At 51.7% G+C, this 25835-nt stretch overlaps 1 protein-coding gene across 4 annotated transcripts; it reads left to right on the top strand.

Annotated features, from left to right (window-relative positions):
- The first annotated feature begins 16833 nt into the window (after positions 1–16833).
- ABHD11 (abhydrolase domain containing 11) lies at positions 16834–19398 on the top strand. 4 transcript variants are annotated; one of them, XM_044915135.1, is made up of 6 exons: positions 16834–17041; positions 17215–17328; positions 18018–18191; positions 18364–18534; positions 18647–18828; positions 19045–19398. In XM_044915135.1, exons 1-6 carry the CDS (start codon positions 16919–16921, stop codon positions 19175–19177), a joined length of 897 nt encoding a protein of 298 aa, XP_044771070.1. In that variant the 5' UTR covers positions 16834–16918; the 3' UTR covers positions 19178–19398. The 4 variants fall into 4 exon arrangements, with proteins under 4 accessions (XP_044771070.1, XP_021556192.1, XP_021556193.1 ...); XM_021700517.1 differs by having other exon boundaries at positions 16834–17037; positions 17193–17328; positions 18635–18828; XM_021700518.1 differs by having other exon boundaries at positions 16834–17037; positions 17193–17328.
- Positions 19399–25835: the final 6437 nt, after the last annotated feature.

Below are 25835 nucleotides of genomic sequence, written 5' to 3' on the forward strand. Positions count from 1 at the left end.
AGATTTATGCTCTAAAATATTGTCTCCCACAGGGCGCCTGGGTGGCTCAGTTGGTTAAGCGACTGCCTTCGGCTCAGGTCATGATCCTGGAGTCCCGGGATCGAGTCCCGCATCGGGCTCCCTGCTCCGCGGGGAGTCTGCTTCTCCCTCTGACCCTCCTCCCTCTCATGCTCTCTGTCTCTCATTCTCTCTCTCTCAAATAAATAAATAAATCTTTAAAATAAATAAATAAATAAAATAAAATAAAATATTGTCTCCCGCAGTCCCCTGGGGAAGTAGGATTCAAGGAGGGAGATGAAGGTGGGGATACCATCTAAGAGGCTCCACCTCTCATCCCTGCTGAAATGGTGCAGCCAGAAAGAAGGCAGGGGCAGTGGACCCCCCCCCCCCAGCACGGCCTGATGGGGGCTGGGAGGAAGCAAGAAGAGCAGGGCTTGAGAAGCATTTGGATATGTGGGGTGAGGGAGAGGGGGAAAAAATTAAGATAACGCCAATTTTCTGTCCTAGGTCACTGATTGGATGCTGGTGCCATTCACCAAAATAGGAGACCAGGTTACTGGGGCAAGACGATGGGTTCAGTTTTGAGTACACAGTTTGGCAAGCGGGGGGGGGGGGGGGGGGCCCCGCGGGGAAGTCCCGGGAGCAGCAGGACATGTATAGAGACCTGGGACCCAGGAGCGGTAAACATGGCTGTTGTTAGCACACGGGTGGCATCCGAAACCAGGGAAGTAGATGAGGTCAGTTTAGAAACCTAAGAGAAAAAAGGGTCAAAAGACGGGCGTTGGCAAGGGTGTCCGAGGTTGCGGAAGTGGTCAGGCCAGACGAGCCCTAAGGAGTAGCCTGGGGATTCAAAGCAGCAAGGTGGTCCCTGGTGGCCTTGGCTAGAGGCGTGGGAGCAGACAGGCGAGTGGGAGATGAGAACTAAAATCAGAACATGTAGACCATGCATCCAAGAGCTTTGCCTATAAGGGGAGTTTCGGCCAAGTTAGCAAAATGACAGGGATCGAGGGTCAAAGGACAGGTATTTGGGCTTGGGAAGACTTGGGATTATTTCCAAATAGTTATTGTATCTCAAACTGCTTTGCCTGCAGCAAAGCTAAAGCGGAAGGTCCCAGTGGCCACCAGACTTTTCAGTAAAATGCTCCTCTCGGCTCCCCCAAAAGTCTCTAGTTAAAGAATACTGACGTGCTGTCACCCTTTATGACCCAAGGAAGAAGAAGGAGGTTACGGCTTTCGGTCATTCTCTGTAAGATTCCAGGAAAGGACGAGGGGTTGGGATTGGGGTTGCGGTCCTGATTAGTCTTTGGGGAACCACTCTTCTAGCCTGGGGTGGGGCGTAGGAAAGGGGGAGAGTGACACTGAGTATGAAGGGGAGGGGATGAGTGATGGAGACGCCTCCTAGGGAGAGCTGGAGAGAGGGGGTGTGGGCTCAGAAAAGCGAAAGGACTCAGTGGGGGCCTCAGTGAGGGGAGGGGCCCAACAAGAGGGAGGGGGCTCAGTGAAGGGGAGGGGCTCAGTGGGGGAAGGGTCAGAGAGGGAGGAGCTTCAGCAATAGGAGGTGAGAGGGAGGGAACTGAGAGGAGAAGTTTCTCTGGGCCTGTCTGGGATGGAATTCGGGGCTAGGGAGGTCAGAAGGGCTAAGGGGATTGCATCTGCCTTAAACCTCCACAGTCTCTGGCCATGGGAGTGCCAGGGGGGTGTCAGATTGGGCCAAGTCAGAACTGAGGGGCACGGAGTGGCTTCTTTGTCCCAGAGAGCCCTGCAGGTGGGAGCAAGGTTATTCATTTACCACCAGCTTCCAGAAGGCAGCCTGAGCATAAGGCCTCCTCGCCACACTAGGACAGAGTTGCAGCCTGGGGCCCGCAGCCAGCCTGCCCACTGCAGCCCACCCCCAAGACCCCCCAGCCAGAGGACTGTGGCAGAGAAGGGAGACAGATCCTTGGGTGGGGGGCCCTCAGCCCCTCCCCTGGCTCCCTGGTCTCTTCCCAAGCCTGGGCTCCCCTGGGACCTCCTGGGTGTAGTGAGGTATCCTTCCCCGTCCAACGCTCCCCCAACCACACACACACACACACACACACACACCCTTGCCTGGCTTTGGGGTCTGTCCTAACTCAACCTGTTCTTATGCTTTGGGGAGTTTAGGGCCTAAAAGGGGTGGTGGCACTCGCGGGGTACAGACCGGGGTACAGACCGCAAGCTGGGGGAGTCTCACAGGAGGGAGCCAGGAAAGCTTCTGCAGGCCAGAGGAGAGACTGGGAGTCAGTGGTTTCTAGATCCCTTCCTTTTCCTGGGTGCCTCTGAGCACTTGCCTTCCCCTTCTGGGCCTCAGGGTCTCCACCATTTCAACAAGGGGTTGAACCAGATGACCCATGAGGGATCCCTCTAATTTGCCTTTTCCACCCCCATGTTTATCCTTATCACCCCCTGCTGAAGAAAATTAGAACCAAACCGCCCGGGTGAGCAGGGCAGTTCACTCCTCTGAGCCTCTGAGCCTCGGCTTCCTCATCCACAAAATGGGTATGATAATAGCATCAGGCTGTGTGGAGGATTCGCTGAGCCATCCTCGGGGTCCTCACCCCATCACTGCACTATGTTGCTTTGTTTCTTGTCAGACCTCTCCAGCAGGAGGTCATCCCCCAAGGTCAGGGGAACAGTCCTGCGCTTCTGTCTGTCTGCAGCACCCAGCTCAGGCCAGCACCCACTTGTGGAAAGAAGGCCTGCCTGCCCAAGGCTAGGTACATGAGAGGACTTCAATTACCGTGAGTTGGTACTGTTAATGTTTTGGTTTCTAAAGCCAGGCAGGGGCCTGGAAACGTGAGGGCAATGGCTGGGTCGTGAGAATCCCTTTTAAACAATCCCAAGCATTTTTTGTCATCTGGTCTTGGCTTCTTCAAAATCCACAGCCCTGGACACCCGCTGCCAGGCCCTGGGGTTCTGTCCCACTCCACCTGCTACTGTTGTGCTGCAGGCTGCCCTGTCCTTGCCACACCTGTCCCAGCATTTCCTCTCGCCGAGACCAAAAGCCAAGTGCTTTATCAAACAAACACAGCATTTATTGTCGGTCCCTCAAGGTCTGGGGCAGGCCTGGAAGAACAGACAGTACCTTCCTTCTCCCTCCCCTAGCAGGTCTCCACTAAAGGTCATCAGTGCCAAGACAAGTATGCTCTGCAGGGCAGGTGAAGAGAGCAAGCTCTGGTGCTGGCTGAGCGACCTTGGGCAAGCCACCGGCCACATCTCACTCTCATCTGCACAAGAGGTGATATGGTCACTGCTCCACGTGATCCCCCCCAAAGAACCCTGCAAGGTAGGCCTTGCACGATGAGGCCACCAAGGCTCACAAGCTGATGGGACTGGGCTGCGGGCCCTGCCACGTCCTGCCAAGGACCAGCCCCTCACCTGTCAACCTGGTCATTTTCTAGATGTGTCCACCTGTCTTCTGCCCCACGTGCTGTCATGACTCCAACCAGGCCACCATCATCTTTCAGGAACAGCCTCAAGAGGGTCTCCTGCCTCCAGGCTCCCTCTCCGTACCCCCAACCCGGCTATGCCCCATTCCAGGCCACTCACCTCAGCATAGCTGAGTGACTACTCATGTGACAACGTCCTGAATCTGACCACTTTGGAAAATCCTTCCAGTCCCTTACCCCGCCCCCCCCAATATGGCTCTTAGGATCCCACCCAGACCCCATGGCATGCCTCAAGAGCCCCTCCAGGGGCAGAGCCGTGATCACCTCCATATTGTCTCCTCTCCTCCCCACCCCAACCCCCAAGGCCCCTACTCGTCCGGACATCCTTCAGTTCTGCATAACCCTGCCCTCTTCGGACCCTGGGCCTCACCACAAGCTCTTCTCTGTTCTTGGCAATTTCCCCACCCTTACCTTACCCTTCTTGGCAAGCTTAGAGGTCATTTCGTGTCTTTGCTGAGGAAGCTTCCCTGACATCCCTGTTCCTACAGAGTGCTGTCCATCCAGGATGCCACCATGGCATTTGTCAGTCTGGGCCAGAATCCCTTCCTCCCTTTTAAACAATCCCAAGCATTTTTTGTCATCTGGTCATAACATAAGCATAATCAGAACAGTATGACCAGGGGGGCCTGGGTGGCTCAGTTGGTTAAGCATCCGACTCTTGATCTCAGTTCAGGTCTTGATCTCAGTGTTGTGAGTTCAAGCCCCACGTTGGGCTCCACACTTAAAATACACACACACCCCCAGTATGAACAAATGTTTCAGAACTACACTCCCAACAAAGAACACACACACACACACACAAAAAGACCCAAATGCATTGTCTTCTCAACAATTTCTCACTTCATTGACCATTTCTACTTGAAGACACTTTGGAGCGAGTAGTATGATCTCCCTTGAGCCTGATTCAACCCACTTGTTTTCCCGACTTTGTTTTAGAATGACTCTCTTCTGCATCTTCCAACCTGAGGTACAGAGACTCATCAAAACCAATGATACAGCCCTCCATGCACATGTTCACTTGCTCATAAAGCCACAGCTGAATCTGAGGTCTGTTTGCAAGGATCTGAAAATGAGCTACACCGGCACCTTCTGCACTTTGGGCACTGGCCACAACAGGCCATAGTGGAAGCTCATAAAGACCACGCTAACCCACATGCTACCTCCCAGAATAACCTCTTAGCTTGTCTTTCTCCTGCCCCTAAACCATCAGCTGCTAGGGAGGGGCCCTAAACACCCTGTTCACCTTTGTATGCTCCAAGCTTAGTCTAACACCAACATGGTGCTGATGCTCACTAAATGAGAGACAAGGTTCACATCCAGGGTGCCAAAAGAACAAAGTTGAAGGACCCACGCTTGTAGATTTCAAACCATATCACAAGGCTATAGTCATCAAAACAGCATGGTACTGGCATAAACACAGACAAATAGACCAATGAAACAGAATTAGAGAACCCAGAAATGAACTGTCACGTATGTGGTCAAATGATTTCCACAAGGGTGCCAAGAACACTTAATGGAGAAAGAACAGTCTAGTCTCTTCCACAAGAGGTGCAAGGAAAACTGGATATCCACACACAGAAGATGAAGCTAAGCCTTTATATAATGCCATATACAAAAATTAACACAAAATAGATCAAAAACCTACACATAAGAGCTAAGCCTATTTGGGGCCCCTGCGTGGCACAGTCGGTTAAGCATCCGACTCTTGGTTTTGGCTCAGGTCATGATCTCAGGGTCAGGAGGTCGAGCCCTGCCTTGGGCTCTGTGCTCCGCTTAAGACTCTCTCTCCCTCTCCCTCCGCCCCTCCCCCTTGCTCTCTCTCTAAAATAAATAAGATCTAGGAAAAAAAAAAAACAGGGGCGCCTCTGTGGCTCAGTCAGTTAAGCGTCTGCCTTCTGCTCAGGTCATGATCTCAGGGTCCTGGGATTGAGCCCCACATAGTGCTCTCTGCTCTGCTTCTCCCTCTCCCTCTGCCCCTCCCCCCACTCGTGTGCGCTCTCTCTCTCTCTCTCAAATAAAATCTTAAAAAAAAAAGAGTTAATCCTATAAAACTCTTAGAAGAAAACATACTGCAAAAGCTTCACAACATTGGATTTGGCACCAATATCTTGGCTATAACACCAAAGGCACTGGTAACAAAAGCAAAACAAAAAAATAGACAAATTGGACCTGATGAAAATTTAAAACTTTGTGCATCAAAGGATACTATAAACAGAGCGAAAAAACAACCCACAAGATAGGAGAAGATATTTGCAAATCATATAGCTGCTAAGGGATTAATATCCAAAGTATATAGAGAACTCCTAAAACTCAACACCAATTACCAATTCAAAAACAGGCAAAGGATTTGGATAGATGTTTCTCCAAAGAAGATATAAGAATGGCCAATAAGCACATACGAAAAGATGCTCACCATCACTAATCATTAGGGAAATGCAAATCAAAGACCACAATGAGATACCACTTCACCCCCATTAAGATGGCTACCATAGGGGCACCTGAGTGGCTCAGTATGTTAAGCATCTGACTTTAGATTTCAGCTCAGGTCTTGATCTCAGGGTCATGAGATTAAAAAAAAAAAAAAAGATGGCTACTATAGAAAGAGAAGAAGGAAGGAAGAAAAATTAAAGAAATAATAATAAGATAAACATTTTATTAAAACATTAAACATTTTATTAAAACATTAAAAATAGAGGGACACCTGGGTGGCTCAGTCGTTGGGCATCTGCCTTCAGCTTGGGTCATGATCCCAGGGTCCTGGGATCGAGTCCTGCATCGGGCTCCTTGCTTGGCGGGAAGCCTGCTTCTCCCTCTCCCATTCCCCCTGCTTGTGTTCCCTCTCTCGCTGTCTCTGTCAAATAAATAAATAAAATCTTAAAAAAAAAATAAAAATAGAACTATCGTGTGATCAAACAATTCCACTTCTGGGTATATGCCTAAAAGAATTGAAAACAGGCTCTCAAAGACATATTGCATACCCATGTTCATGGCACTGTTCACAATAGCCAAGCAGTGGAAGCAATGCAAATGTCCATCTATGGGTAAATGGAGAGCAAAATGTGGTCTATTCACGCAATGGAATGTGATTCAGCCTTAAAAAAGAAATTCTGACACCTGCTACACCACGGATGAACCTTGAGGACATTATGCTCAGTGAAATAAACCAGTCACAAAAAGGCAAATACTGTATCATTCTACTTACATGAGGCATCTAGAATAGTCAAATTCATAAAAACAGAAAGTAGAATGGTGATTACCAAAGGCAGGGAGAAGGGGAGAAGAGGGAGATAGGAGATATTATTTAAGGAGTATAGAGTTTCAGACTTACAAGATGAAAAAGTTCTGGATATAGGGGCACCTGGGTGGCGCAGCCGTTAAGCGTCTGCCTTCAGCTCAGGTCATGATCCCAGGGTCCTGGGATCGAGCCCCGCATCGCATCGGGCTCCCTGCTCAGCGGGAAGCCTGCTTCTCCCTCTCCCACTCCCCCTGCTTGTGTTCCCTCTCTTGCTGTCTCTCTCTGTCAAATAAATAAAATCTTTAAAAAAAAAAAGTTCTGGATATATGTTTCACAACAATGTGAATACATTTACCACTATGGAATTGTAGGCTTAAAAATGGTTACGGTGGTAAAGTTTATGTTGTGTGTTTTTTTTTTTACCACAATTTAAATTTTTTTTTTAATTTTTTTTAAGATTTTTTTATTTATTTGCGAGAGAGAATGAGAGACAGAGAGCATGAGAGGGAGGAGGGTCAGAGGGAGAAGCAGACTCCCTGCTGAGCAGGGAGCCCGATGCGGGACTCGATCCCGGGACTCCAGGATCACGACCCGAGCCGAAGGCAGTCGCCCAAACAACTGAGCCACCCAGGCGCCCCCAATTTAAAATTTTTATGTAGAGGGGAAAAATAAATTTCAAACTTAAGCATGAAAAATATTTGTATCATATATAACAGAAAAATGGTTACTATACCTAATATAAAAAGAGTTCCTGCAAATCAATAGAAGAGAGTATGATAATCGAATAGAATAATTGGCAAAGGAGAAGAAGTAATTACAAAAAGAAGGTCATGATCTCAGGGTCCTGGGATCGAGCCCCGCATCGCATCGGGCTCCCTGCTCCGCGGGAAGCCTGCTTCTCCCTCTCCCGCTCCCCCTGCTTGTGTTCCTGCTCTCGCTATGTCTCTCTCTGTCAAATAAATAAATAAAATCTTTAAAAAAAAAAAGAAAAGAAAAGAAAAGAAACTAACAAACCAGGAGCTAGGAGACACAAACAGCTCAGCATCTCCCTCTTGAAGGCAAGATCGATATAGTCTGTAAAAGTCAGACTCCAAGAGGCACAGAGAAGACCAGAGAAGGGAACTAGGAACAATAACCAGCACTTTGACGGTATTCCATCTGAGAGAAAGGAATAATAGCTAATAACTTTTAAGCTCAGGTGTTGACGGAATAGTGGTATTATCATCATCATCCCCATTTTATAGACAGGAAAACCGAGGCATAGAAGTGTTACACTGTTTGCCCAAAGTTCACACGGGGGATCTGGGATTTGAACCCAGACAGTCTGGCCTGCTAGAGCCCAGGTTGCACGCCCTGCCTCTCGTTTGCCCTCTCCCCACCTGGGGAAGCATATATTGATACAACTGTTTTTTGTTTTTTTTTTTTTAAGATTTTATTTATTTATTTGACACAGAGAGAGAAAGAGAGAGAGATCACAAGCGGCTGGGGGGGGCAGAGGGAGAGGGAGAAGCAGGCTCTCGGCCCAGCAGGGAGCCTGATGCGGGTCTTGATCCCAGGACCCTGGGATCATGACCTGAGCCGAAGGCAGACACTTAACCCACTGAGCCACCCAGGCGCCCCTGATACAACTGTTTTAAAGGGCAATTTGACCATTTCTATAAAATAAATAAAATAAAAGTCCCTTATAAAGATACTCTGAGACCCAGCAATTCCACTTCCAGATAACTTTGTTCTGAAATACAGAGCATGCAAGGATATGTGATATTCATTTTATGCAGCCACAGGTTAAGCGGAATACACCCCACCCCCAGCTCTGGGGATAATTCCCAATTAGACTAAGCCAATCGTCGGGGGGAGGGGGTTGATCTCTTTCACTCTGCGGTGACTGGTTGACAGTGGGCATGTGACAGTTGCAGCCAATGAGACAGGAGGGAAGATCTTGGGGGGTGGGCAACAGGGATAGGCTTCTACATTTTCCTGGACTTTCCTTGGATGGGTCATGGTATCTGGAATTCTATCGCCAACTGGAACCCCAAAGAGAATGAGCCGGCGGATGAGGCCAGTGATGAGGACATCAGTCTGGAGAGGTGGAACCGGGAGCCCCGGAAACATTTTCTACCCAGTAGTAACTGTCTGCTCCCTGGGTCCTCACCGTCCTTAGATCTCGGGGATTGTGGGAGATGCAGCTTTTCTTATTGCTTAAGCCAGTTTGACTTGGGGTTTCCAACCAAAGATGTCCTAGCCAGTACAACTGGGCTGCCGTTTACAAAAAAAAAAAAAAAAAATCAAGTACAATAGCTCTTGTGAAGTAGTCTTGCAGAAAAATAAACAAACAAAACCTGAATCCAATCAATTTTCTAGACCCGCTATCAATTTACAGGATATGAAAAGGAGGGAGGAACACAGTGATACAGAACAGAGTCAGCAGAACAGCAACTGGGTGCTTCCGTGACAAAAAAAAAAAAATACATTTGTTTTCAAGGAAAGAAACGGAGATGTAGGAGAATCTATAGATCAAAAGAGACTTAAAAAATATATCAACCCATCACAGTTGTGGCCATTCATCGGTTCCTGATTCAGACTCAAAGTTGATGGCATTTATGAGACAGTTCGACATTGGAACACTGAGTAGATAATTGATAATCTTAAGGAATTATGACCTCTTAAAGTGTGTAAATGATATGGTGGTTTTATGTTTAAAAAACAAACAAATGAAAAAAGCTCTTAGCCTTTAGAGAAACATACTGAAATATTTATAGATGCAATGGTGTGATGTGTGAGATTTACTTCAAAATCATGTGCAGGTGGGAAAAGACATACATGGGCTATAGATGAAACATTCTTGAGTTGATCATTGTTGAAGCTGGGTAGTAGGTATAGGGGGTCCCCATTTTATCCCCCTTCACATATGTTTAAAATTTTTCATAATAAAAAAGTGGGTTTAAAAAAAAAAAAAGGTAGATCTGCATTGACATAGAAAAATATCCCTCAGAAATACCTTCTTTCTCTTGTTAAAAAAAAAAGGGGGGGGCGCCTGGGTGGCTCAGTAATTGAGCGTCTGCCTTTGGCTCAGGTCATGATCCCAGGGTCCTGGCATCGGGCTCCCTGCTTGGCGGGAAGCCTGCTTCTCCCTCCCCCACTCCCCCTGCTTCTTTTCCCTCTCTTGCTGTGTCTCTCTCTGTCAAATAAATAAATAAAATCTTTAAAAAAAAAAAAAGTTTTCTTGACTTCACCTCTCCAAACAAAGGCTACCCCATTTCTCTGCCCACCCCTGATTTTGCTTCCTCCCCTCCCACATGCCAATCAGCCTCTCCTGTCCGCTCCTGTCCCCACTCCTTCGGCACTCCAAGCCGCTCCTGGCAAGGTCCCCAGTGGCCCCCAGGTTGCCACAACTAGCAGTCTCTTTTCTATCCGGAGCTTACTCACTCTCAGCAACTTTTGACATAGGTGATTGTTCCCTTCTCCTCAGAACTTCAATTCCCCTGCCCTTTCTGACACGTCTCTCCCCGAGCTTTCCTCCTGCCACTGCTCTTTCTTCCTAGGCCCTCTTCTCTTCCTCTGATGCACTGTTGAACCCTTTGATCGTCTCCCCCACTCCCACAGCTTTAACACCCTCTAGCTCCCAGATCTCTCCTCTGAGCTCCCCACCCAGGAGTCCAGCTGCACCCTCAGATGCCGTGGGGGTGGTGGGGCGCAGTGGTTAACAAGAGCATGGCCCCTGGAGCCCAACCACTTGGGATTGGATCCTGGCCCTGCAGCGTCCAAGCTTCGTGATGGTGGGCAGTTAATTAGCCTCTCTGTGGCTCAATGCGCTTAGCTCTAAAAAAGGATCAATAAATAATACAGCTCTTATGAGGATGAAATCAGTAAACAGAATGAAAGCTCTTTGAACGGTGTTGTGCTCAACACCGTGTTAAGCACTCAACAAATGTTGACTATTATATCTCCTGGGCAACTCGACCTTAACATGCGTCAAGTAGAACTCTAGATTGTGGGATGCCTGGGTGGCTCAGTCGGTTAAGCATCTGCCTTCTGCCTGGGTCATGATCCCAGGGTCCTGGGATTGAGTCCCCCATGGGGCTCCTTGCTCAGCGGTGAGCCTGTTTCTCCCTCTGCCTGCCACTTCCCCTGCTTGTGCTCTCTCTCTCTCGCTCTCTCTGACAAATAAATAAATAAAATCTTAAAAAAAAAAAAAAAAAAAACTCTAGATTGTCCCTCCCTACTAGTACCTTCTAGATTGGGGAAAAGCTCCTCTCCAGCCTTACCTGGCTCAGTAAACACACAACTACCAGCCCATGTCGTCTGTCCAGAAACCTAGGATTTGTCCTTGACTCCTTCCTTTCCCTCCCCATCTTCCTCTCTACCCATCCAATTCTTCATCAAATGCTGCTGATTCTAACTCCAAAACATATTTGATACCTACCTTTCTCTACCTCCATGGCCACCTCCCAGCGAGAAGTGGACATCATGTCCTAACTGGACAACAACAGTAGTGTCCAAGCTGATTTTCCTTCCTCTCCTCCATGTGCCCTTCAGTCTGTCCCTCCCTCTTCCCCTGTGGAGCCAAACAGTCCTATAAAATGCATGTCTATCCCTCCTTAAACCCCTCCCTGGCTTTCACTTTTCTTAGAATAAAGACCAAATCCCCTACCAGGCCCCTGCTTAGACCAACCCCAGCCTACCTACCTCATGCCTTGCTCCCCTTGCTTCCTCTGTGCACCTCAGGGCCCTTGCATACCCTATTACCTCTGCCTAGGACACTTTCCCCCTGGTCTTCATATGACTGCCTCCTTCTTATCCTTCAGATGTCACCTTACCTGAGGCCTTTCCTTACCACCCTAGTTACTATTGCCCACCCCAATTACTAACAAACACAGCACCTTCCTCACTGAACTTACCACAGTTTATACTTACATATTGATTTCTTTGTTTATTTGTTTGCAGCCTGTCTCCCCCACTGGAGGATAGAAAACAGGGGATTTCAGGTTTTGGGTTTTTGTATTGCTTGAGGAACAGGGCCATGTAATTGCCATTTCCCTAGCTTTAAAATTCACACTTGGCATTTAAAAAAATTTCAAGGCGCATGGGTGGCTCAGCGTCTGATGCTTGCTTTCTGCTCAGGTCGTGATCTCAGGGGCATGGAATTGAGCCTCAAGTTGGGCTCTGCCCTCCTCCCTACTCGCATTCTCTCTAAATAAATAAATAAATAAATAAAATCCTTTTTTTAAAATTCATACTTGGCATAAGCACGTGCTCAGTAAATATTTGTTGAATAGATTATTGGATTATTGATTTAAAAAGAAAGCCAGTTGTGGACGGATGTGCATGGTATTATCGCAATTATGAAAGTCAGTCTCTAAACTTAGACATACAATGCCATGATTTCTGTGATGCCCCGTTCTGCCCCGGCAGTAGGAGACAAATCGAACTTCAGTCCCCCTGGGTGTGGGCCACAATTCCAGGATATTCAGCAGGGCCAAATTTGCTTGGGATTGGGGGCGGAGGTGGGGGGGCTAAAAGAGGGACAGGTTGGACAGAATCCAGCACTCAGGCAACAGTGATCCTTGCTGATACATGGTCATCTTGATTCAGTGGCCTCTTCGGTCCTGGTACTGTGTCTGCTTTGGGCTTGGGACCAGGGAAAATGTTGCAAGCTGCCTATGGTCCTGCCAGCCTAGTAGACCCCTGAGCTGTTTCCTCTCTGGGGAGCCTGCCGAGAACCAGGTGGCAGACGCCCCTCCCATTCTGGGCCAAGCTCTAGTCTCTTTGGAGGAATTCCCTTCCCCTAAGGGCCTCACCTCTTGAAACACACAAACCAGCTTTTCTACTCTTGGGTCAGCCATATGCATCCCCAGGGGCAACGAGCACAGAAAAGTAGGGAAACGTAGGAAGGAACCAACTAGATTAACCTAGAAATACATTACATGTTTGCTGACCACCATGTGGGGAAGTGACTAGAAGGGCCGAAATGGACAAGTCCACTGAGGAGTTGGCCACCGCAGGGAGCGACAGGGTCATGGATTTGGACAGGAGAGAATGGATATCAGAGTTATTTGGAAGGTAAAAATCAGTAGCAACTAGGTGAGGGATTGGGTGGGGGCGGGGGAGGTAAGGGAGACCCATCTAGAAGGATCCCCAAGATCCTGCCTTGAGAGAGGGGATGGCTCTGCCATTGCACATGGTGTTCCCACTTCTGGAACGCCCTCCTCCACGTAAGCCCTTCGCTTGCCCCCACTCCCACTCATCTTTTCGACCTCCATTCAAGCATCACTTCTGCATAGCCACCCTACCTGACCCCAGGGCCAGCTGGATTCCCCCTTTCTCCATCCACCTTCCTTTGCATGTTTACTGGGTGTGCGATTACACATCCATTAGTATCCTCCCCACCAGACTGTCAGGTCTGTGAGTGGATCTGGGCTCATCCTTGCATGCCCAGTGCCTAGCACGTAGTAGGTGCTCAATAAATAAAGGCTCCAAAATGCAGGTAGGGGAGGCTGGAGTGTATCCTGCAGGCTGGTGGTTCTTTTCCCAGGGACTGGAGCTGGCTGGGTTTCAAAATACATAGACCCCCTCCGCCACTTCGACTCCTCACCCCCCCACTTTAAGATCTGTGCTTGTGAGGAGGCTGTGAGTGGGGGTACAGTCTTTTTTTATAGCCCCGAGAGATATTCACTGGTTTTACTGTAGGTTTTTTTTTCTTAAGATTTTATTTATTTATTTGAGAGAGAGCGAGAGAGAGAGTATGAGCGGGAGGGAATGTTCTGGAAGTGCTCGGGGAGTCTGGGGGAGGCACGGGGATTACCATGCCCCTGTGGGAAAGGCTGCAGTGGGGATTAAACAAGATAATGCATATAAAAGTCCCAGCAGCTTAAAAAAATACAGGATCCAAATCTGAGAAGACTGAGTGGCCAGGACAGGAGGAGGCTGGGCAGGGAATCACCTAGCGGCCCCCCCTTCAGGAAACCTCCAGGGGTCTCCTGGGAGCCCCGCCCCAGCACGACTGACACCCTGGCCCCACCCGGCCAGCAGGCAGGAATTTGCCCTGCTGACCTCCCCTGGCACACTCCTGTCACCATGGCGACCAACCTGGAAACAAGTGGCCCGATTGTCCCTGCTCAGCGGGGCAGGTGAAACCCTGGCCACGTGATCGATACTGAGCCAGGTGCACTGATGGGCCACCCGCCGCCTCCCTGCCTTAACCCCTTCATGCTCCCGCCCCCAGGGCACAGTGTCCCTGCTGCCGAGGGCCACACCCCTTCGGGGCCCGGGGTTCCCAGCCAGAAGGGCGGTGATTACCGGGAGCACTGCACTAGGAGTCAACATTCCCAGGAAGGAATTTGGGTGGGGCCATGCACGTGCTGAGTGACTGGAGCTGGGTTATTCCCCTCCCGAGTCTCCATTTTCTCAGCAGTAAAATGAGGATGATAATACCCTCCCACTTCACCGGGACTTGGGGACTGCTGGGAACAGGGATGCTGGGAACAGACTCCCAGTGCGCTCTCATTCTGCACCCCTTTGCTCCCCCCCACATGACCTCAGCATATCAGGGGCTCCAGAAGGCCTCCCCGCCAATGGCTGGATAACCCCCCAGGAGAGAGACCCTCACCAACCAACCAGTTAGGAGTTGGCCAGTTCCTAACAAGCTGGAGAAGGGTGGGCAGCCCCCAGGTTGACCCATCCCCAACACACCATCACCAGAGTCCTTCCCACGTGGCAACAACCCTTCTTGTGGCCCCATGGCCCCACCGCTTGCTCCGGAGTGCTCAAGTGGAAACCTCAAGCCAGCTGGTTTTTCCGCTTGCTCCCAGGCCCTAACCAGCCACGTGATGGGGCTTTGGCCCAGGTCTCAGGAATGTCTCCAGACTGCTTCTGCCACAGACCCAGGGCTCTGAGCACATAGTCCAGGGTCATGGGCCAGGCTCAGGTTCCCTGGCTAGACAGTAGGCTGGGGCGGAGGTGGGGGGGTAGTTTGAAACCACGTTTGAAATACTACCCTTCTGAATCACCAACATTATGTCAACCCCTTGCCCCTTCATCCATCAATTCTAAAAAAACACCCTGCTTGATGTCTCCTCCAAGGACCCCTCCCATGCCTTGGACCAGCCCCCATCCAGGGCTCAAATGTCCTCATCACTCTCCGAATGACTATGCTGGCAACAAATCATCACACCACCTGGTGTGCTTACCGTCCCCAGTGACCTCAAAGCCCTTCTCGCATTAGAACAAAACACTGCCAGTCCCCAGACTGACTCAAGGTAGGGGCCATTTTGGGCGCCTGGGTGGCTCAGTTGGTTAAGCGACTGCCTTCGGCTCGGGTCATGATCCTGGAGTCCCAGGACTGATTCCCGCATCAGGCTCCCTGCTCAGCGGGGAGTCTGCTTCTCCCTCTGACCCTCCTCCCTCTCATGCTCTCTGTCTCTCATTCTCTCTCTCGCAAATAAATAAAATCTTAAAAAAAAAATATCAAGGTGGGAGCCAATTTAGTGGGCAAGGTATTTATCATACCTTGGAGCTCAGATGCATCCTACTGGTCTTGACTCCATCAGGCCTGCCCTGAAGGGGGAAAGGCCTGGCTGGTCCAGATGTCATCTCCTGGAAGGGGAACTGACACAGCCACTAGGTGAACCTTCACCTAAGCCTCAGCTAGTGCCCTGAATCTCTTCACAATCATTCAGTAAAATGATTACTATTGCACTTTGCACTGGGTAAATAAAACATGTCTCCAGTCCGCCAGGAGCTCCCAGACTATGGTGGACACAGAGAAAGCCAGCTCTATTGATACTAGACAGTAGGCTCCTGACAAATGCTTTGAGAACATGGGGTAGAAGAGATTAGTTTCAACTGGGGAAATCCGGGAAGGCTTTTGAGGAGGTTGCAGTTCTCCTGGACCTTTAAAGTTGTACAGGAGTTGGGCCACGGGCTATCTGGAAGGCGCCAGCAGAGGGAGTCCTGGGGGTAAAAACCAAAAAGGAGGTGTGCAAAGGTAGTTCTCTGGTTCTCTGGTTGGGGAGTAAGAGAATAGGCAGCATGAGTGGAAAAGCAGGTAAGATGGGGGGGCGGGTACCGACCACGGAGGCAACTCCCCCCTTTAGAGATGGGGAATCCCTTAAGGTCTCTGAGCTGAATGCTGTAAAAGGAGCAGCTACTCTTGTAACTGCTGAAGGATGCACTGTAGTGGAAGCCGGCTGAGACCTGAGAGGATGCCACCGCCACCACTAACCCAGACTGGGGACAGAAACTGGCAGCCGGTCAGGCTTCCAGACAGAGGCTATTTCTCAGCAGGATGTGCTGAGTTCTGAGGGTGGGAGGATCCTTTACTTCTCTGCTGGTAAAGAGGAGTGAGCACATCTGATCCATTTCAGCTTTGCAGCAAATACCTTCCCGTACAAACATCCGGCCTCCCATCTTGACTCGAATCAAGAATGGCAACCAAAAAAAAAAAAAAAAAAAAGTCAGATCAGACAGCTATTCTGGTTCTGCTTCTTGTACGAGCCATTTGCCTCAGTTTCCCCATCTGTAAAGGGCGGGCGTGGAGGGTGGTTGGAGATGAGCTCTTTAGAGTCGAGGACTTCAGGACGGGTAAGAGGGGCACCACCCGGCCTGCCTGGGCCCCCGGCTGTGGAGCACGGCGCCTCCAAGCTGGCGCCCCGACGACGGGAGCCACTCCCGGCGCCTCTCCGCGCCCGCCCGCGGCACTGAAAGTATGGCACCCACCCAAGGCGGTGCGTGAGGGCAGAGGAGCAGGCCAGGTGCAGGGCGGGCGCTGGTCAAGGCAGGGCCTCCTCGGCTTGCCAAGGACCTGTCCCGCGGCCAAAGCTTGCGCCTCAAATCCAGGACGGTCCGAGCCGCGAGGACTCCCACGCCACAAGACCCTGACTCTCCATGAGGATTCGACGCCGGAAAAGGCTGGGCGGAGCTTCGTGAGGGGCGTAACCAGGGACATTCGGCGGCTCCGCCTGGGGCGTGGCCAGGGGTGGCTCGCCAGCCTCACGGCGCGGAGGCTGAGGGGATTACGTAATGACGCAAGGGGCGGAACTGGGGGAACAGATTGTACTCCGGGATTACGTAAGGAAACGAAGGCGAGGGCGGGGAATTCCGCGCTAGTGGGCGGGGCAGAGGGCGGAGCTGCAATCGGAACGGGGCGGGGTCCTGAGAGAAGACGGGGGGCGGAGCGAGGGGACAGGGAGTGGTGCGCTCCGGGTAGCTGCTCCCAGGCATGCTCCGCTGGACCCGCGCCTGGAGTCTCCCCCTTAGGGGGCTCGGCCCCTGCTGTCTCAGCTCCTCCAGGGTGCCCGTCGCACCCAGCAGCAGTGGCCGAAGCGGCGTCGAGCCGAGGTCAGTCAAGGGCGCCATGTGGGAGGCCGTCCATCGCTCCTCCCCGTTCAGTCGGGCCGCGATGGTCCCGCCTCCTCCGCTTGCGCCCGCCCCCGCCCCTAAACCCCTTCCCCAGCAGCCTTAGACCCCTCCTCCATCCTTGCGCCTGCCTCCAGGTCGGTACTGCTTTCCTACAAGCTTCTGGACGGAGAGGCGACCCGCCCGGCCCTAGTGTTCCTGCACGGGCTCTTCGGCTCCAAAACCAACTTCAACTCCATCGCCAAGGCCCTGGCCCATCAGACTGGCCGAAGGGTGAGCTTCCGGGAGAGGCGGGGTCCGGCGGGAGGTGGGGCCTGGCTGGGCGGGACTAGGAGGAGGCCGAGGCGGGGCCCGCTTTGTCGGCCTTCACGACAAGACACCTGCCGGGGAGTGGCCGGTCTCTCTAAGCGGAAATGAGGAAGAGGTTGACCCTCTAAGGATGGAGGCCACATGGCATACCGTGGCCCTAGGTGGACCCCATTCATTCTCTCGTGCTTGCATCCATCCAGTCCTTTGTTCATGTTACAGATGCCCATGTGCGTGCTCCACACTGAGCTTAGGCTCGGCTGTCCAAGGCCTAAGCGCCAACACCCTCCCCGTTAAGGGGGCCAGCCCCTGTTCGTTCAGGGATGACAGGGAGCTGATCACCTTTTATAGTAGCCCATCCTCCTGTGCTCCAGCTCTTGGAAAGTCTTGGCACCTGCTTTCTCTGGGTGGGCACCAAACCTTTAGAGAGAGTGTCACGCTCTTTGGGCCGTCTCTTCTCTGGCAGAGGGGCCCCATGTTCCTCATCTGGCCTCCTAGGTCTGAGAACTGGGCCCTGTCACCATCGGGGCCCTTTTTCCACTTCAGGATCTTTCCCCAGGCTCTCTACCCGCCCTCAGCCTGCAGGAATGCCCTGCCTTAGGCTGTCTATGCCCTGAATGTGGATGCCAGCTCTGCCGGCCCTCTCCACTCTGCAGGTGCTTACGATGGATGCTCGGAACCATGGTGACAGCCCCCACAGCCCAGACATGAGCTACGAGGCCATGAGCCAGGACCTGCAGGACCTCCTGCCCCAGCTGGGCCTTGTGCCCTGCGTCCTCATTGGCCACAGCATGGGAGGCAAGACAGCCATGCTGCTAGCGCTCCAGAGGGTGAGCCTTCCCTATACGGGGCTTCCTCCCATCCAGTGTGGACCCTGAGTACCCAGCAGTCGACCTGGGACTCAGTCAAGTCTTGGATGGCCAAATTCAGGATCTGGGAACTCTGCCTGAGACCCAGTATGCCTGCCGTAAGGCCGGTCCCAAGCCTGGTTCTCTCACACAGCCAGAGCTGGTAGAACGCCTGATTGCTGTGGACATCAGCCCAGTGGAGACCACACCGAGCTCCAACTTCCCATCCTACATGGCGGCCATGAGGGCTGTAGACATCCCAGATGAGGTGCCCCGCTCCTCTGCCCGAAAACTGGCCGACGAGCAGCTCAGCACTGTTATCCAAGTAACACACCCATGCACGGATGGTGTTGTGGGCCGGGACCTGTCAGAGGAAGAGTGGCAGCCCCAGACCTCACACGGAGGCTTCCCTCCCCCAATTCTGGACCCCCCCACAGGACATGGCCGAGCGTCAGTTCTTGCTCACTAACCTGGTGGAGGTGGATGGGCGCTTCGTGTGGAGGGTGAACTTGGAAGCATTGGCCCAGCACGTGGACAAGATCTTGGCTTTCCCACCACGACAAGAATCTTACCCTGGGCCAACCCTCTTCCTCCTGGGTGGAAACTCTCAATATGTGCGGTAAGCCAGTTTTACTTTTGGTGGTGGGAGGGGCCCCAGCCTGGGGATCCCACCTTGGGGAGGGCTTGGGTGTGGGAGGGTTTTGCCTGAGAATTCAGAAACACCACGGGGCATGTGAGCTCGTGTAGCTCTCTTCTCCCTGCTCTGCTTCCACTTCTCTCTCTCCCCATCCTCCCATTCTGACCCCTTTTGCGCGGTCTTCTCTTCGACGGACAGCCCCAGCCACCACGCGGAGATTAGGCGGCTCTTCCCTCAAGCCCAGATGCAGACCGTGCCCAATGCTGGCCACTGGATCCACGCTGACTGCCCCCAGGACTTTGTGGCTGCCATCCGAGGCTTCCTGGCCTAAGAATTGCTGGCAAGAGGGGGCAGGAAACCCCAGGCTTCCAGGCCCTGTGGCCCGCTCCATGTTTCTGCACAAAAGGACTCAGGTGGGCACTGAGAGAGCATGAGGGTGCGGAGATGGTCAGACCTCAAGCTTTAATGAATAAAGACACTGCTCCCAAGGTCCTGGGCTGAGCTCTGTCACCACCAGCGTCCCCACCGACCCAGAGGGAATCGGACCCAGGGGGCCCTGGGAGTTCGGGGGTCCACGGGGGCTCCCAGAGAGCCCCTGGCCTCTCTCTGCAGTTGCCTCTCGACCTGCTGCCTCACCAGCTGCTGCATGTCCTCCTGGGGGCAGGAGAGCAGGTTCAGGGCCAACCCTGTGCCCTTCTCCTTCTCCCCATGCCTCCCCGGCCCGGCTGGCATTCCCACGCTACCTCCCAGGCCTCCACCTCCTGCCTCAGCCTCAGTTTCTCCTCCAGGACCTCCAGTAGCTGGGCCTCCACAGCGCGCAACTTGGCTTTGCATGTGTCCAGCTCGGCCTCCAGTGCATGCTTCCTGCATGTGGTGGGGAGAGCAGCTTGGACCCCGCACATCTGCTGTGTGGCCACAGCCCCCACCTTGTGACAGGGTGAGAGCTTATGTGGCTTTCCCTGCAGGAATACTTGACTTCTCACCTCCTCTCCTCTAGCAGGACAGAGCCCTGAGGGTGAGCCACCCACTGCCCTCCCAGCCCCCATCAGCATCTGCCTCTCACTTGGCAATGGCTTCATCCCGCTCCTGGAGGACTTGGTCCAGCGAGGGCTCTGTCTGGGCATCCCCCAGTGCTCCAGCCACTTGGGATTCTGGGCTCTGTTGTAGGGTGACAGAGAAGGAAGCAGGGATTAGAGCTTGTCTAGATGAGGTGTCCCCCTTCTGGGCCTTTCTGCCCTTCCCTTGGCTCTGATGCTAATGTCAGCAGGGGAGGGGTCTGGAAAGTTCTGTTCCTGCCCCCCAGTACCCATCTCCTGGACCTCTGAAAGTAGAGCAGGGGGACTGTGCCATGCTGAGGGGTTGGCAGGTGTGGCCTCTGCCTGGGACAAGGGTAAACAGAGGGGACAGGGCGTGTGGACCCTCAAGGAGGAAAGAAGTTCTCACCTAAGCCACAGGAAAGAGACAAGGTGGGTTTCAGAAGGACACTTACCCCTCTAGGGCCCCGGACAGAGAGAGTGGCCTGGTGACTGGGACTCTTGTCAGTGGGGTGGGGCAGGCAGACAACATAGCCCTTTGCCCTCCCTTCCGGACTAGGCACTCCCTGTCAGGCTCCGCCCCTGACTGGCTGGCCAGGCCCCTGCCTCCCCTCCTGGATCCTGAAACCCTCCTGCCCGGCCCAGAGCTTCCTCAGCCCCATTCCTGCACCGTCACGCCTGTCCCTCACCCCAAGGGGGCGCTCTACCCATGTCAGGAGATGAGAAAGGAGGGACAGAGCCAGGACCATCTTCAGTGCTGGACAGGTTGTCTAGGTAGCCCACGCCTCCCCCCCCCCACCCCCCCCCCCAGTGCACTCATTGAGCACACCAGTGACATCAAAGGTATGAAAGAGAATTTTCCCCATTGAGAAGCCTCTTCGGCAAGGTCATGTCTAGGGGATTAGATCCTCAACTCCACCCTAAACCGTAAATATTTCTCCCAGGAAACCCTGGCAGACACACCTCCTGGTTGCCCGTGGGTGCCACTGAGGCATGGGTACCTCCAAGAGCCAGACCAACAATTTGGTTGAGCCCCAGGTGAAGAGGTGGGGTTGAACCGTACCCCCAAATACACCCTTTTGTTGAGGAGATTGATTGTGTTTTGAGAGGCTGATCTGTGCTATGATCCTGACAGGGCCCAGGGACCTGGTCTCAGGGACCTCCGAGGCCAGCAGGGATGAAACGTAGATCTAATCAGAAAAGAGTGGCGGGGGGTCCAGGAACAGTGGGAGCACGAAGGAGGTCACAGGAGGTCACACCCTGTCCGTCACAGGAAGTTCCCTAGGACTGTGTCCAAAATGAACCCTGCAGGCCAGCAGGAGTCAGTCAGGAGAAAGGCATTTCTTTTAACTTTTTATTTCGAAACAATTTCAAAACTGCTCTTCAGTGTCCAAAAAAATATCCTTTTAGGGTAAAAAAAAAAAAATCGAATATGGTATCAAACATTGTACCCAGTTGTCACATCTCTCTGGTCCCCCTCGGTCTGGAACAATTTGCAGCCTTTCTTTGAATTTCGTGGCCTTGACGTTTTGAAGATTACAGGGAAGTTATTTTGTAGACCATCCTCCAATTTGGGCTTGTCCACGCCTTCCTTTGTGATTAGACCACTGTTACCCATTTTGGGCAGAGACATCACAGAAAGGATGCTGTGTTCTCCTATCTGATATCGTTTGGAACCATGACTGGTGGGATCAATGCTGATCACTTGACCACAATTAATGAGCACCGGGGAAGGGAGGTATTTTGAGACTATGACACATCCTTTCCTTTACCCCACTTTCACCCACAGGGTTCAGCATCCATCGATGTTTCTTGCCCAGATTAATTATTACTACAATGATTCGCAAATGGGGGCGCCTGGGTGGCTCAGTCGGTTAAGCATCTGACTCTTGATTTCAGCTCAGTTCACGATCTCAGGGTCCTGGGATCGAGCCCCGTGTTGGGCTTGGGATGAGTACAGAGCCTGCTTAAGATTCTCTCTCTCCCAGGCGCCAGGGTCACTCAGTCGGTTAAGCGTCTGCCTTCGGCCCAGGTCATGATCCCAGAGTCCTGGGATCAAGTCCCACGTCGGGCTCCCTGTTCAGCAGGAAGCCTGCTTCTCCCTCTGCCCTTCCCCCCTGCTCATGATCTCTCTTTCTCTCTCTCTCAAATAAATAAAATCTTAAAAAAAAAAAATTCTCTCTCTCCCTCTCCCCCTCCTCCTCCACCCCATTCTCGCTCGTTCACTCTCAAAAAACTAAATAAAATAAAAATCCTGTAAAATAAAAAGACTGTGTGTTAGGCATGTTCATTGCAATTAGATTAACATACACATTTATATTATGTTTATTTCTTTATCTGTGTGATCATTAAATTTGTGTCAACTGGGCCATGGGATGCTCAGCTATCTGGTTAAACATTATTTCTCAGTATGTCTATGAGGGTGTTTCTGGAAGAGGTTAGGGTTTGACTTGGTGCACAGAGTAAAGCAGATAGCGCTCCCCGATGTGGGTGGGCATCATCCAATTCGTGGAGGGCTTGAATAAAACAAAAGGCAGAAGAAAGGTTGAATCCTCTCTCTCTTCCTGACTGCCCGGGCTGGGATATGGGTCTTCTGTCCTACTGACACCATTGGTGATCCTAGGTCTCAGGCCTTCAGACGGACTGGGACTACACCAGCTTTCTGACCCTCCAGCTTGCAGACAGGAGATCGTGGGGCTGCTCAGCCTCTGTAATCACCCGAGTCAATTCTTCCTAATCAACCTCTTTCCCAAGGGGGTGCCTGGGTGGCTTAGTTGGTTAAGCCACCTCTCTTGCTTTCGGCTCAGGTCCTGATCTCATGGGTTGTGGGATTGAGCCCCACGTTGTCAGGCTCTGTGCTCAGCGGGGTATTGGCTTGAAAGACTCTCCCTCTGCCTTTCCCCCTCCCCTCCTCCCCCCACACTTCACGCTCTCGCTCTCAAAATAAATCTTGAGAAAAAATAAAAACCTCTTTCCCAGTGTTCATCCTAGTGGTTTTGGTTCTCCAGAGAACCCTAACTAATAGAATTTACATATATTAAGAAAAAGTTCACTATTAGACCTGAATCCCATCCACCAGCACAGGCTCATCCTAGCTTTTCCCCATTCCATATTTTACCCCCTTTCTCCAATTGTCTTCAGTGCATTTCATAGTTCAGTCTTCCTGTGTGTAGCTAACCCCCTAAAACAATGGGGCTCCCCCTGGCGCGGATGCCCTTATGGGGACTTGGCTCCTGCGGGGACTGTCTCCCCGCACCCTCCACTCCAATACCATCCTCATGCATGGCCCTGGCTGCCACTGGGCTGGTCTAAGAGCTTTACAGTCATTAAGTGATTCATTCATTCCACAAATATTTACTGAGCACCTACTATGTTCTAGGCATGTTTCCAGGTGGTGGACATAAAACAGCAAGACAAAATTCCCTGACCTCACTGAGCTCACATTCTAGTGAAAGCAGATAGACCATGAACAAAGGAGTGAGTATACCAGGTGGTAAGAAGTGCTGTGGAGAAAAAGAAAGCGGGGAAAGACAAGGAGGAGGACCGGGAGATTGCTATTTTATATTATTCTGCACTACCTTACGGAGATCACAAATGTTAACCTACCACTTAGATGAAAAACAACCACTCTCTCACAACTTGGAATAACGTTTTCAGCGACCGCATCATTCATGCATTTAACAAGTTCTGTAATTCCCCGCACAAGTGAAGATGATGTGTTCGAGAAAACCGTGTTAGGGAACTCAAAGGAGATGCTCCGGGTGACACGCGACATGACAAAGAAAGGTGGGGATGCAAGTGAAGGGTTTGAATGAATATTCACAAACCCCGAGAATAGAAAATAATTGTTTTGAAATAAACTTATTCTTAAAAACATGTGATTTAAGATACCTAACTGTTAAATATTTTAATTCAGTATAACCAGGAAGTCACTAATTTCACCTGCATCCCTAAATGTTTAAACTGGAATATTGGGCCAAATTTCTTTTAAATTTTCTCACTGGGAAAAGGAGGGAATAACCTTATATTCAGGTGTAGAGCCAATTCCATCGCAAACCCCTACCTCAAACATCACATACTGAGCGGTGGGGCTCATGCCCCAGCTGCCCACCATCCAATCTCGCTCCTCCCCTGCTTCCCCAGGATGGCTGAGCTCAGGCCTCAGGGCTGAGCTGGAAGATGGACAAAGTTGTTGGTGTGCTGGGGTGGTGGAGGTTGGAAGTGGGAAAGAGAGCTGCCGGCTGGGCAGGGGGCAGGATTTTGTGGTCAAAACAGCTAGGATTTGCAGGGCTGAGGGCTTACAACTATGTGATCTTGTTTGTGCTTACCTCCCTGAGCCTTATTGTCCTCATCTATGAAATGGAACTAATGGGGTATCTCCCCATTAGTAGGGTCACAGAAAGGCTAAGTAAGGTACGTCACACAATGACCAGTGCTTTGCATAGTAAAGGACCAGGGCCAGACATGCCAGGAAAGGAGAGAAAGCCTGCTAGAAAACAACAGAAAAGAAAAACAGGAGAACGTCGTCAACAACAACAACAACAACAACAACAACAACAACGACACACACACACACACACTCCTTTATGTCAGCAGCCCCTTCCTGCTCTGCACCCCCCATGGACTCCGCCCCAGGGACACTTCTGTTCCTAAATTCTACACAAGCTGCCTCCTCATCCTCCTGCAGACCCCTACAGCCCCTGCACTTCCCCATCATTGTGTTGTCACTGTCAAGGTGTCTCTCCCACCAGCCTGAGGGCTTCTGGAGGACAGCTGGTGACTCATCATCCCAACCTGGGCACACAGGTGCTCAGCGGTAATGGTAATGGTGCCAGCGAAGCAGCACCGGCCATGCCCACCAGGTGGCGGCAGTTCCTAACCTCAAGGTGCCGGTTGGCAAGGGGCCCACGCCCCGCCCTCCCAGCCTGCGGGATGGAAACCCCAAACTGTCCCCAGGGGCTTTGGGAGCACCCAAATGCCCAGCGTTTCCCTCAGTGCTCCTTTATAGGAACACTGCTCATTCAAATGTGCAAAGATTTATCACTCATTCCACAAACCCGCTTTCTGTGCCAGCCTTGGGAAATACACAAGAACGTGACCTAGTTCCTTCCCTTCAGATGTCCCCATCCAATGAGGGGACAGATAGCTAACACAGACCACAACCACACAGGACAATAAGTGTTACAATCTGGATAAATACAGGTCTTTGTGGGACCACACAGGAGCCCAGCCCTCATTGTTGGGCAGTCAGGGATGAATTCTGGGAGGAGGTGATGTCCACTAGGGAAGGAGTGAAAGTCAAGGAGGAAGGAAACAGGGAGGAGAATGTCCCAGGCCTGGGGAACTAAGCAAGTGCAGAGTCCTCAGAAGAGGGTGCCAAGTGGGCATTGGGCATCGTGGCTGCATCAAGGGAAGGTGGCCTCCAAGAGGTGACACAGGGCTGGACCACAAAGGAAATAGAAATCTCTATTAGGGCATCAGGATTCTCCCCCTGGCGCAGTAGGGAAACCTCACTGCCCAGAACAAGTAGAGTGCAGGATGCCACAGAGCTGCTCCTTTGACTAAAGTGGGGACAGGGCTTTACAGGGCATTGGTCTGGACAGAATATCCATCAATTATTAACATTAAAGAATGGGGTGGGGCACCTGGGGGGCTCAGTAGGTTAAGCATCCTACTCTTGATCTCAGCATCGTGAGTTCAAGCCCTGCACTGGGCTCCACTCTGGGAGTGGAGCCTACATAAAAAAAAAAAAAAAGAATGGGATAGGAGTGATGTGTGTTATGGGAACTGCCTTGTTCCCACAGGGAATAAGCCCTGCTCTCTCACTCTCCCTGTCCTCATTCACACCCTTGGCCCAGAATGCCTTTCCCCCATTCTCCACCTGGCTACCTCCTACACATCCCTTAAGCCCCAATTCAAACGCCCCCCCTCTGGGAAGTGGTCCCTGAACCCCAG

The sequence above is a fragment of the Neomonachus schauinslandi genome, chromosome 5, assembly GCF_002201575.2.
Source record: "Neomonachus schauinslandi chromosome 5, ASM220157v2, whole genome shotgun sequence".
Taxonomy (NCBI): Eukaryota; Metazoa; Chordata; class Mammalia; order Carnivora; family Phocidae; genus Neomonachus; species Neomonachus schauinslandi.

Bases quoted from the DNA above. Each gene is read 5' to 3' on its own strand.
- ABHD11 (XM_021700517.1), top strand. From the start codon at position 16,919: ATGCTCCGCTGGACCCGCGCCTGGAGTCTCCCCCTTAGGGGGCTCGGC. The intron at 18,192-18,363 runs GTGAGCCTTCCC...TCTCTCACACAG, and splicing joins TGCTGCTAGCGCTCCAGAGG to CCAGAGCTGGTAGAACGCCT. The intron at 18,829-19,044 runs GTAAGCCAGTTT...TTCGACGGACAG, and splicing joins GGAAACTCTCAATATGTGCG to CCCCAGCCACCACGCGGAGA.